The sequence below is a fragment of the Muscardinus avellanarius genome (assembly GCF_963383645.1).
Source record: "Muscardinus avellanarius genome assembly, chromosome: 1".
NCBI lineage: Eukaryota > Metazoa > Chordata > Mammalia > Rodentia > Gliridae > Muscardinus > Muscardinus avellanarius.
The window spans coordinates 53,369,920-53,382,134 of NC_137786.1; the positions used below are offsets into that span (position 1 = coordinate 53,369,920).

Consider the following 12,215-nt stretch of genomic DNA (forward strand, 5'->3'; position numbering starts at 1 on the left):
CCCTCTATTTAACTACTAGACAAAGTATTTAGTTTTAATGTACAGAGTTCCTAAGGAAAAATAAAATAGATACAGATCATGATCCATAAAACCAATTTCTCAACTGTCTGATTTTTGCTGCTTTTGCTTAGGAATTTTTCTGTAATTCTCCTTTAGACCCTTGAGAGATGGAGTAGGCTGTCTTTAAACCATTCTGAGGGGGAAAAAAAGCTGAGGAAATAACAGAGTATAAATTAGGAAAAGCAACATTGGTACTAGCCACCTAGAAAAATGGTCCCATATTCTTGTAAACATAACTTTAAAATTATAAAGTCAAAATCATTCATGCCATTTAAAGATAACATTAATGAGTTTCCTACTAGAGCATTTTATACTCATGTATTTAAACTTTTGTTGTTTAAAAAATCACATTATTTTACATGTAGCCTTTACTTTGCTTCAGTTATTTAATTCAAAGCCCTTATGATTATATCATGCTCTATTTAACCAATCTATTCTTATGGAATATTTAGATTCTTAGTTATTTACAGATTTATTTGCTGATGTATGTGGATAAGTATTTGAACACATAGAATATTTTCTTTAGATGAATTTCCAGAAGTAGAAATTGTAGTTAAAGCATATGTGCTTTTAAAGCTATTTGTTGCCAGATTACACTCTCAAATTATTCTAAGTAGCAGTAGATTAAGGCTTATTGTCTTTGTAATTTCCTTTTAAAACCCTGTGAGGACTTTTTATAGTTAGCATCAACTTTTTGTCATGTATTTAAAATAATTTTTCCTTTTTGTCATTTGTACTTTAATTTTGTTTGGGATATTTTATGAATGAGTAAAACTTCTATTTTTTATGTAGTCTCATTTTAGCCTTTATTATTTTCAATTTAATGTTAGATATTAAAAGGTTTTATCCACTACGAAATTTTATAAACATTCTCTTTACCTCGGTTTAATTTAGGTTGTGTTTTGTCCTTGTCTAATCCATTTGTTGTGGTGTGTGGTTTGCTTAAGAATAAAGCAGAGGTCAGTGGAGTTCATTAAACCAGTCTATAAAAGTCACTAAACAAATAAAAAAGTATACAACCACCAAACAGTCTCCAAAGAGGGGATGGGGTCCAGAAAGAAACCTGCATATCTATGGTTAACTGATTTTGATAGGATTAGCCTTTGGGGATTTCTATTGGAAAAAGGAAAAAGAAATAGCTAACTTTCTACCTTGTCCACAGGAGTCCTAAACTAAGTAAGGGCATGATCCTTAAATCGCCTGGGGTTTTAGCATTAAAGAGGCCTGTGGCGTTTCACCAGGGGTGTTTGACTTTCACAGTCACTGAAGGGTACTTCCCCCATTGAATCCACACTGCAGGGATGAGGATACTCTGCAATGCTAGGGCCATCCCCCCAGAGAAAGGAAGCCAAGTGTGGATTCCCTTCTGAGGAGCCACTAGAATAACCCTATCCAGAGCTTTCAAAAGCTTTTTCCTAAATCCTGAAGTGTAACTTTACAAACAAAATAATAACAAATATCACAACAGTATGAAATACTTAGTACTTTGTATTATAGTAGGAGCTTAGTACATTATGGTTGAACTGGACTTAGCTTGATATATTTCTTTTTGGCCCTATTATCCCTTTCACATTGAGCAAGACAGTTATTTTGGGAATGAAACATTTGCTGGAAATTTTTCAATGTTCTAAAATCCCTAAAGGACATCTGTAAGTACAAAGTAAACACTAGGCCTGAGGCAAAGTTTGGATAAATAATTGAGCCTATAAAAGGCTTTGTCCTGAGCCAAAGGGTTAAAAATGATTGTGGCAAATTTTTATACTGATACAAAACTATATTATGATTACCTATCTTACCTGGAATTTTTGCACTAAAATTTATAAGTTTTATATCTATCACTTCTAAAATAGAAACTTCTAAATATTAAATGTTTCCTAAGCATAAATTGCTCTCTATACTGTTTAAATTATTTTTGACCTTTTATTGTGTGTGTGTGTGTGTGTGTGTGTGTGTGTGTGTTACAGTGGAATGAATCCGGAGCATTCTACCTCTGAACTATACCCCCAGCCCTATTTTACTTTGTACTTGGAAATGGAGTCTAAGTTATTGAGGCTGGCCATGAACCCGCAATCCTTCTGTCTCAGCCCACCAAGTCCTGGGATTATTTTATATGCATCTGTTATTAGGCTAAACATTCATCTGTAGAAAAGGACTTCCCAAACTACATTTTAACTTTAAATAGTTCACTAGGAAAAGGTATAAAAATCAGATTCAAATTTATTTTCAGAGCATGCATAGATATGTATTTGTCCGCACTGGATGAGATATTCCTTGTGAGCATTTCCTTTCACAGCATGCAAATTTCCTCTTGCCCCAAATCCCTCAGGACATGAATTTACAGATGGACCTTTTTACCTTCCTCATAAAGAGGTCCTGCCCGGTTTCAAGAACTGGCCCTGCAACTTAAACACTTCTGATTTGCATTCTGCTTTTCTATAATTCAAACTGGTAGTTTTCTGTTGTATATAAATTATAACAGTAGCTCCAAATTTTCTCTAACTCATATTGTTCATTTGAAGCATTTCTGAGTGCCTTACATGGGTGCAAAATAAATTTAACCAGAAATACTGTTAGGATCTTTCCAAGTGTGACTTTTTTGCCCTTCTTGCAGAGGTACAAAGTAAGCATTGTCCTTAAAGTCCTGAAAATAGCTTTGAGGCAGTTTGTGGATTTTCATTGCTGTACAGCAAAATGGATTCCCACTGCAAATACATTAATACTTCTCCATCTTTATGTAAAGGAAGGATCTCTGATGTCCTTGACACAGCATCATAACTCATCTTTCTTTGTTCAACAAAGAAATTGATGCAAGATTATGTACCCTAGGAAATAGTAAAATCAACATATTAAGGAATGAGTGAGATGAAGCCAATCCAGAAGTCCTAAAGATCATTTCATATTAATAAGCCAAAAGCTACATTAGATAATGAGGATTTAGCATCAGCTGATTACATTTTTTAAGTCTTCCTTTTTACACAAATTCCCACTCACTGAGATTCTGTGCCCCAGTTTTGTCTTTTCCTTGCAAATGGCCTTGGCTATGTATTAATCTCTTGTAACCAAATAATACCTGTGAACAAGCACATACAGCACCTATTGAAACATGGGAGAGTTGGATCTCCACTCAAGGAAAGGGCCCCTCCTCAATATATAATTACATCTCTTGGAGAAGTAGCATTATTATTATTATGATGATGATGATGATGATATGTTACAATTGCCTCTTGTGTGATATTTCTTTTTGTACTTTTCATCTCTGGAAAAATTAAAAATTATATATCAAACAACATAGTACTGAGAAGGGAATTATGAAAAAAGGTTTCATAATAATATAATTTAAATGGGTATATGAGACCTTTTATAATCTAAATGAGACAGCTGTACACACATCTTCCAGCCTTTTAAGTTAGAACACAATACCATTAGATTAACTTAAATGACTGTGCCTTACATTTATAATGATTTTAGCATATTCCCTTTCTGAATTAGACTCTAAGGTTCCCAGAATTAACCTTATTCAAGCATTCACCTTCTAATTTTGGCATTGCCCTTTTACTAGATAGGATTTAATTCAGGTACTATGCTTACTAATTAGCTTTAATTTCTTCATTTAGAATAATGCTCGAAAGTATTTTAATAAATATTTGCTTCACTATAAAAAATGCTTATATAATTATAATGTTAATTGTATGAACTGTTTAAATACAAAGTTGCCACAATTTTAATCATAAAGCTGAAATCAAACTTGTGTACTATATAGGTGCAATCTGTAGTTTAAAATCTATTAATATCAATGTAGCTGTCCCTTTCTTATTGTTAATGATACTATACCTTAAAACCCCATAATAATATACCCTGCAGTAATGCACATTCTGATCATATGTAGTTGGTGGTTGGCTTTTGCCACCAGCCACATCAGGAAGACTGGAATTCTTTACCCTGACACTGATTCACTTTTTTGATGATGGCATCACACAAAGGTGCTTCCGTTTCCATTGCTACAGCCACTTCTTTGGACTAAATGTACCACCTGAATGGACTTCGGAGAGGTCCAGGATAATAACCCTTTTATGTTTTTTAGCATATTTGACAATATTAAATATTGATTATGGCACCGAGCATGGTGGCACAGGCTTGTAATCCCCGCGCTTGGGAAGCGGAGACAGGAGGATCTTGCAGGTTCGAAGCCAGCCTTGCTGGCTTAAGAGACCCTGTTTCCAAATAAAAGTATAAAATAGGTCTGCGAGTATAGCCAGGAGGTAGAAGGGTTTCCAGGAACCCCAGTACCACAAAATAATTAAATAAATAAATAGCCGGGCGTGGTGGTGCACACTTATAATCCCCACGCTTGGGAGGCAGAGACAGGAGGATCGCGCAGGTTCGAAGCCAGCTGCACGCGCTGGCTTAGGAGACCCTGTTTCCAAATAAAAATATAAAATAGGTCTGGGAGTGTAGCCCGGAGGTAGAAGGGCTTCCAGAAACCCAGGTACCACCAATAAATAAATAAATAAGTAAATAAATAAATAAATATTGATTATATCTAATAAGCATAGTATATAACATATGTTAATAAGAAATATCTACTTAGCTAGGTGCAGTGGTACATGCCTTTAATCCAAGGAGGGATTTGGAGGACGATTGTGAGTTTGAGACCTGTAAGCATGTAACTTGTCACCCCTGAGTTCAATCTTCCATACCAAAAAAATAAAAGAAAAACTACTCCCTAGTAGATAGCATTTGCTGAAAGGGAGATAGAGGTGATTTGCATCACCTTATACACCGCATTGAGATTTTCCTTAGCGTTTTTTCCCAGTTATTTTAGAAAATGTAGTGTTGAATATTCTATTTGTTGCTAAATTTTGCATTCCTAAGCTCAAATGCCACCAAAATGGGGCAACACAGATCTATAAGAAGAACATCCTTGGGTAAGGTTATTACAGTTTTATGCAGGAGAAAGATAAGGCTTAAAATATTTGAATAAATTTAAATAATATTAAGATCATTTCATCCATTGACTATCAAATCTAGCATCAGAGTCACTCAAGGAGCTCGTTAGAAAGCACGGCTCCTCGGTCACATACATAGCAATTCTGCTTCAGCACGTCTGGGTAAGGTCCTCGAACGTCCTCTTAACAAGCACCTTAAGTGATTTTTAAGCATTTTGAAATCACCAATTACTATAGTTCCCTATGAACCTCGTTAGGATGTATAATTACAGTACAACAATAAAAGTATATTAAAAATACAATGCACTATGCACAGGAATTACATTGACTTCATCTCTGTAGCATTACTAGGAAAATCAGCAAAATGTCATTAACAAAGCTGGTGAAAAATCCAGAAAATAAGTACAAAAGGAAGTTCAATGACATGGGGAAGGTCAAAAAGCATTAGGATCCAGTTTTGAATTGGCCCAAACATGGTGAAACAGAGGCTCCTGGAGTCTTTCTTCTCTAAAGTTCTTTCATTCAGATATAATAAATTATCCAGAATTGTCTGAGTCTAATTAGATTGTTATAGGCATACAGTTGTATATATAGGGATACCACAGTTGACGCTCTAACTTATAAACAAAATACAGAGAGCATTGCACAGTGGGTATAATTTGCCCAAGGTTAACTTTCCCTTTCATGGTTAAAACCTTAAGTAAGGTAGGTGTTGTAAGCAGAGGAGCAAAGAGCTCTTTTCTAAGTAGCTTCTTGAAAAATTTCCCATAGTCATATTCTTCTTAGTGCTATTCCCAGCACAAATCTTAGGACATTTTCCAGTATTTTCACACCAATTTCCCGAGTTATCACAAAACAGCAATCCCCATTCAAAGCAATTTTCAAATTCCCCAAAGAATCATTAATATTATCATTATTATAGCTAAAATTAAGAGGGATAATGGCTTCAGTTTTGCCAATCTTCCAGCCCTGCAGAATTCTCTTCCAGCTTCAACCCTGTCATACAGCAGGAATGGCACCCCCTCTGCCACACCTTGAAATTTTTAATAAATAATTTATCTGATCATAGTTTTCTTAGGTATTATAGAGATATTTCCTAATCTTTTCCTGCTTTGACTTAATATGTGAGTTTAAAAATACATTGTATAATAGAGTTTTATTTAGCCATGAAGAAGAATGAGATCATGTCATCTGAAAGAAAATGCATAGGACCTGAAATCACTAAGTAAAATGGGCCAGACTCAAGAAGTCAAAGGTCATATGTTTTACCTCATGTGTATAAGCTAAAGAGAAAAAAAGGGAAAGAAGGGTGGGTATTCATGAAAATAGAAAGGATACCAGTAGAGGGAGGCAGAAGGAAAGGAAAGAGGAAGTAGGAAGGAATGAAACTGACCAAATTGTTATGTGTATGTACAGATGTGTCACAGTGAATCACACTGTTGTGTATAATTATAATACACCAATAAAAACTTAGATTTAAAAAACTGGTGATTCCTTTGAATGCCTGGTTTCCTTTTACCTTTTCTTAGGGGTTAGAATAGTATTACCTCTAACAACCTGTTTGTAAAGAGGTATTATTGGAACACACACACACACACACACACACACACACACACACACACACGACACCGTATAACAGTTCCTTGAAATCAGGAAAAAAAATATCAAATACATCATTTTTGCTTTTACTTCTCTTATCTACTCCCTAAAAAATGTTTGTGGCCATTTACAAAACTGCAGGTATTGGATGACTCAATTCAGTTGTATTTCTAAATAAGTTTTCAGTATAAAAATGGGTTGTGCAGTGGCATTCTCTGGTTATTGCATCAGCATTTTAGACCATGTCTACCAGCTTTCCAGGAGGAGGACAGAGAGAAGAATGAAGGGAAGAGGAGGAATGATAAGAATTTTCGAGTTGTAAACTCTTCACCCAAGATTACTGCTAACATGAAATCACCATGGACTCACAACATTGATCTCATTTGTAAGGACATTCAGGAAGTTGTGACTTAATTTTCCATAGTTAGTTGTTAACACAATATCACTTATGGGATTTTTCTTATTTCTCAGAAATTTTCCCAAATTGCAGTCACCGTTCCTTAAGAACGGTGGTCTCCTGCAAGAAGACCATTGTGACTGTAAAAGAATGTATTATAAGTGATTCGATAGCTTCTTCATTCTTTTCATTGACATAAATGGCACTGATTAATTCTTTTAGCCATGTGATGGTACCAGGACCAACTTGAACTAAGGGGCTTCATAAGCAGTGAGCTAAATAGCCTAAGACAGCTAATAGAAACCAGTGTGAGAATGTCCAACCTGAAATGATTTAACTCTTAAACATATGTAGAATAAAAATGCAGTAACCATTAAAAATCTCATATAATGAGTACGTACACTATGAAAATGCCCGTTTTCTAACATATTCGTTTTTTTTTTCTTTTTGTGGTGCTGTGGACAGCCCTATTTTATTTTTTATTTGAAAACAAGGTCTCACTAATTTGATGAGGCTGGCTTCACACCTGTGATCCTCTTGTCTCAGCCTCCCAAGTACTGGGATTACAGGCATGCATTACCACGCCCTTCTAATTGATTTTCTTGAATTACTGTTTTATGGGTGTAGAATTCTCAAAGGAGTTGGAGTTGCAGTTCTGATATATCACCTCATTTGTCTAGAGCAGTTTACTTTTTACATTATTCCTGTTAAATGTGAACCTTATGAATCAGTTTACCCTTTGAATTTCTCAGGTTAAGAATCACTCCACTGCCTAATCACGGCAGTGATTAAGAAAATGAGAAAAAATGTAATGAATTAGCTTGAGCTGAATCTCAAGTCCCGAGGTCGGAAGAAACCTGAGGCAGTGCTACCAGGCATACTGACGTGAAGCCTTGTTCACCTCCCACTGGCCGCTGAGCAGTCTGACACCGGTCATGGCTTCATTTCCATGGCTTCTTTACTGTACATTATACAGTTTCTTTACTATTTGAAAGGAAGTTATGTGTGATCTCTCACTGGCCTCTTTGTACATCAAATGAGTATTTACTTTTAAAATTAGCCAGGCTTCTGCAGAATTAAAAACTTATTGTTGGATTTTTAAAACTCAAATCTGCAGCAGTTGATCTTAGACTCTGCTGAGCAATTAGACTTGGTAGACGCTCAATCCATCACACATAGAAGGAAATAAATTATAAAATAAAAAGCTCTAATAGTTTTTCTTTTCGCTATCACTCCTGAGCCCTAGTTGCACTGTAGTTATTTTATTGCTACACCCTTAACACACAATTTCTCTTTTTTGTTTACCTATTTATTTCCCTCTTTGAGTCTGCATTTTTCTTGAGAGCAGGACCTATGTCTTACTCTTCCTTGTCTGCTCCATACTGGGATTAGTTCCTGACTTCAAAACTCATCAGCAAATATATGTAGGCATATCAAAGCTGCATCAAATGTCAGTTTGGGTGAGTTATGTTTGCGTAAGATAAAAACATTGAATCCACTTTTGTCTTCCTGCACTTAAAGGGATTTGAATTTATTGTCAAAATACAGCAGCAATTGTCTGTCACGTTTTTGCCATCTTACTTAATGTTTAAAATACTTTTTTTCTTTTGTTTTACTCCAGAACTGAACAATGCCACAAAAACATTCTTTAGTAAAGAATATTTGAAAATAAAACAAAGCTTTCAGAAATCCAGCTCTGCAAAATGGCCCCTACCAAGCTGCAGAAAAGCATTCCATCTCTTTGGAGGTAAGAAAACTAATACCAAAAGGAAAAACAAATCTGGAAACTTTGTTATTTGTCTGTCTGTTTGTATGGCTTTTTCCTGTCTTGTTCGTTTTCTGTCTTATTGTCATAATATATTTTTATATATATAAATTTAAGTGTGGGTTTTGCTCAGTGTCTCCTTTTGAAAGCTACAAGTATAAATATGAATATAATATAATTTTATCTGCCCCTCTTGATTAATATACTTGTAAATATCAAGTGAGTTAATGTGAAAGCACATTATAAATTATAATTAATTATACTATATAGAGAATTACCAATATAAGGGCAAGGTAATCGCCAATACCTTTTTGAGCTTAGAGAATGTTCTATCATATGGCCATACAATATGGGAATAAAATATAATTTTATGTTCTATAAAAGTGTGCTTTGCCAGAGCATGAATTACTGTGCAGTTTTAGTATTTACAATTTTAGACGTTATGGATCCTGATAGGAAAACCATGATTTTCAGAGAATAGGAAGAACTTCTACACAAAAAGGCCAAAAAGAAAAATACAGTAATGACAATAATCAAAAGCAGATAAATGCAGAACCTGTGTGGTTGTGGAAAAAAAACAAACAGATGCATGAAATCTCTTAAGTCTGAAGGAAATTGTTTAAGGACCAATATAATGTTACACTGTGGTTTGAATGCAGAAAGTTCAAGAATGTTCTATATGTACATTACAAAGTGATTAGCAACTAAAAGTTTGTTATCTAAGATTCCATACCAAAAAAGAAAAAAATGTAATTTGGTTTATGCTCTTTGAAAGGTTCCCTTGTTCCTATCTTCTGCCCTACATCCAATTTTTTTTTTTTTTTTTTTTTTTTTTTTTTTTTTTTTGGTGGTACTGGGGTTCCTGGAAGCCCTTCTACATCCGGGCTACACTCCCAGCCCTATTTTTACATTTTTATTTTGGAAACAGGGTCTCATAAGCCAGTGCACATGGCTGGCTTCAAATTGGCTTCGAACCTGCGCCATCCTCCTGTCTCTGCCTCCCAAGCGCGGGGATTACAAACGTGCGCCACCACGCCCTGCAACATCCAATTTCTTAAAAGAATGAACCACCTTTCCTTCATTATAGCCTCAGTTTTCTTTGTCTTTCTGTTTTCTGAGGTAACACTGATGCAATAATGTGAATGGTATGTTGGGAGTGACAGATCTACTCCTCAACTCAAAAGTTTAGGGTTAGTGGGTCCAGTTAGAAATACAGAGATTTATTTAGGAAAGTAGGAAATACATTCAAGGGAGAATGTGGGACATCTCAGGAGGAAGAGTCCTTATGAGTAGTGCAGGGCTCTTTTCTTATAGGGCACTTTTGTGAGGGATGATAGAGGAGGCAGGAGAGGATGACCTCAGTCCAGTATTCCTGTGGCAGTTTATGGTGGTCCAATGGTCTGGTCAACCTTAGGGTCCTCAGGCTGATTGACAGATAATCTGGAGAATGTCCTAAATTATAGATTTCTCAAAATATTGTTATCTGTCTTGTTAAAAGTACACAGGGCAATTATAGTTTCTTTCAGTTAACTCTGTGATCTACAGATTTTTCAGGAATTTGAGAGAGACGGGCCTGGGAAAGAGAACTGGTTTTAGGAGTAAAGATTGAGGCACTTGAGCACCCAGTTCTTATATTCAAGTTATATTTTACTTTTCCTTCCTGTTCCTATTTCCTTTTTACCAGTTTATTTTTTGTCTCCTACATCAGTTGCTTCTATGTGGTTTTGTCTTATTTGTCCTATGAGGAGCAAAGGACAAATTAAAATTAAATTTTGTGCACATTTTTATGGAGGAGGTTCAAAGTAGCTATATTACATCACTCGGTCTCAGAAATATTTTACTATTGTGTGCCCAACTGAGTTGGGCAAGAGCTAAGCTGCCACGTAGCAGTGGTAAATCAACAAGCCAAAAAATAAATAATTAAGTCTTTAATACTTACTGCATTGGCATGAATAAGAGTCTAAAACCAAAAGAAATGCAGACTTCCCTTTTCCATTTCCCCATGGAATGGTGCACTGGCCCAGGGCCAGATGGAGCAAAGCAGATATGGGGGTTAGTTTGTGCAGGAGCCACAAACTAAAGGATTCAGCAGTCCCATGGACCCTGGAGTCAGGGGGGAGGAATGGAGAGAGATATGAGTGGGAAAATACCCGTGCGAGGGGGAGTACTATAGTGGGGAAAAGTATCCTCAAGGTGTCCTTTTCCACTCCTGGAAAGGAGGGCTCCTACACAGAGGTAACTGAAGAAGATGCTCCATCCAAAACCTCAAATAAAGATCCCAGGAATAAAGGTGCTGGGGCTAGAAATGTAAATATGTGAAAGAGGCTGCGACCTTGACTGCCTCGACCTTGACTGCCTTCCCTGCAGAGACTAAAGACCTGGCGGAACACCACCTGTGCGTGGGGAGGGCAGCTTGCTGCTGTGAGGCCTGCAGGGCCCACTCTGTGTAATTGCCTATGGTCAGGCCTGAAAAGTCACACCCAGGAGTTTAATCAGGAACTGGACTTCCCAATTACCAGGGTTCTTGAAGCACCTTCTGTAGTCTCCTTTGTTCACCTCAGGCTTTCCCCAACTTGTTTTTCATTTCTTTATACAGGAATAAATATGTATACTTAATCAGTGTTACCTCCTTTTGCTTGTTTCTAATATTTTGCACCATAACAAATATACATATTTTGCATTTGCGTTATCACTCAGTATTAGGTTCCTCAAATCCATCCAGTTCAGTAAATAGAGCCACATTCATTGATTTTTACTGCTCTATTATAGTCAATCATGTGACTGTACCAAAATGTATCCATTCTCCTGTGGATAAACAATTGATCGTCTAATTTTTATTATTATAAACAGTATTCTATAAACATTTTCATGGGTCTGGGAACATAAGCATTCCTCTCTAATCAATGCCAATAGAAACTTGCCAGGTCAAAGGAAAAGTTTATCTTTTTTCACTTGATTACCTAGCCCAAACTGTTTCCCTCAAATAATCTGTTCTGTTTTCTCACCAGGTTTATCTTCCACACTTGATATTTCCAGTCTTTTAGATTTTATTAAATTAGTTGCTATAAAATGGTTTTATTTTTCATTACTATGATTATTAATGGGAGTTGAATATAACTTCCTCCCCATGTGTATCTGCAATAAAGATTTCTCATCTGTGTAATTCCCATTTACAAATTTTATATATTTTTCTATTATACATTTGTTAGATTTTGAGTCTTAAAAATATTTTCTAGTGACTATTTTTCTATTCATTATTTGAATGTAGCTATTTGTCTGTGGTGTTTTGATTTGGTTTGTTTTTGTTTTGTTTTGTCTTGTTTTGTTCTGTTTTGTTTTTACCTATGACATGCCTAATGATTTCTAATTCATTTTCTTAATCACCTTTCTAGTATGTACCATTTTGCTTTAAAAAACATCCTCTCTATTCCCAAGGTTGCAAAAATAT

At 35.7% G+C, this 12,215-nt stretch overlaps 1 protein-coding gene across 1 annotated transcript in view; it reads left to right on the top strand.

Moving 5' to 3' along the window:
* The window catches only part of RNF180 (ring finger protein 180), a gene marked incomplete at both ends in the record, with an annotated part of 184,951 nt that overhangs the window by 147,301 nt on the left and 25,435 nt on the right, over positions 1-12,215 (top strand). Inside the window, one exon of the mRNA XM_080695630.1 lies at positions 8,624-8,749. Coding sequence (XP_080551756.1) covers positions 8,624-8,749 — 126 coding nt within the window. The remainder of the gene's footprint in view (positions 1-8,623; positions 8,750-12,215) is intronic.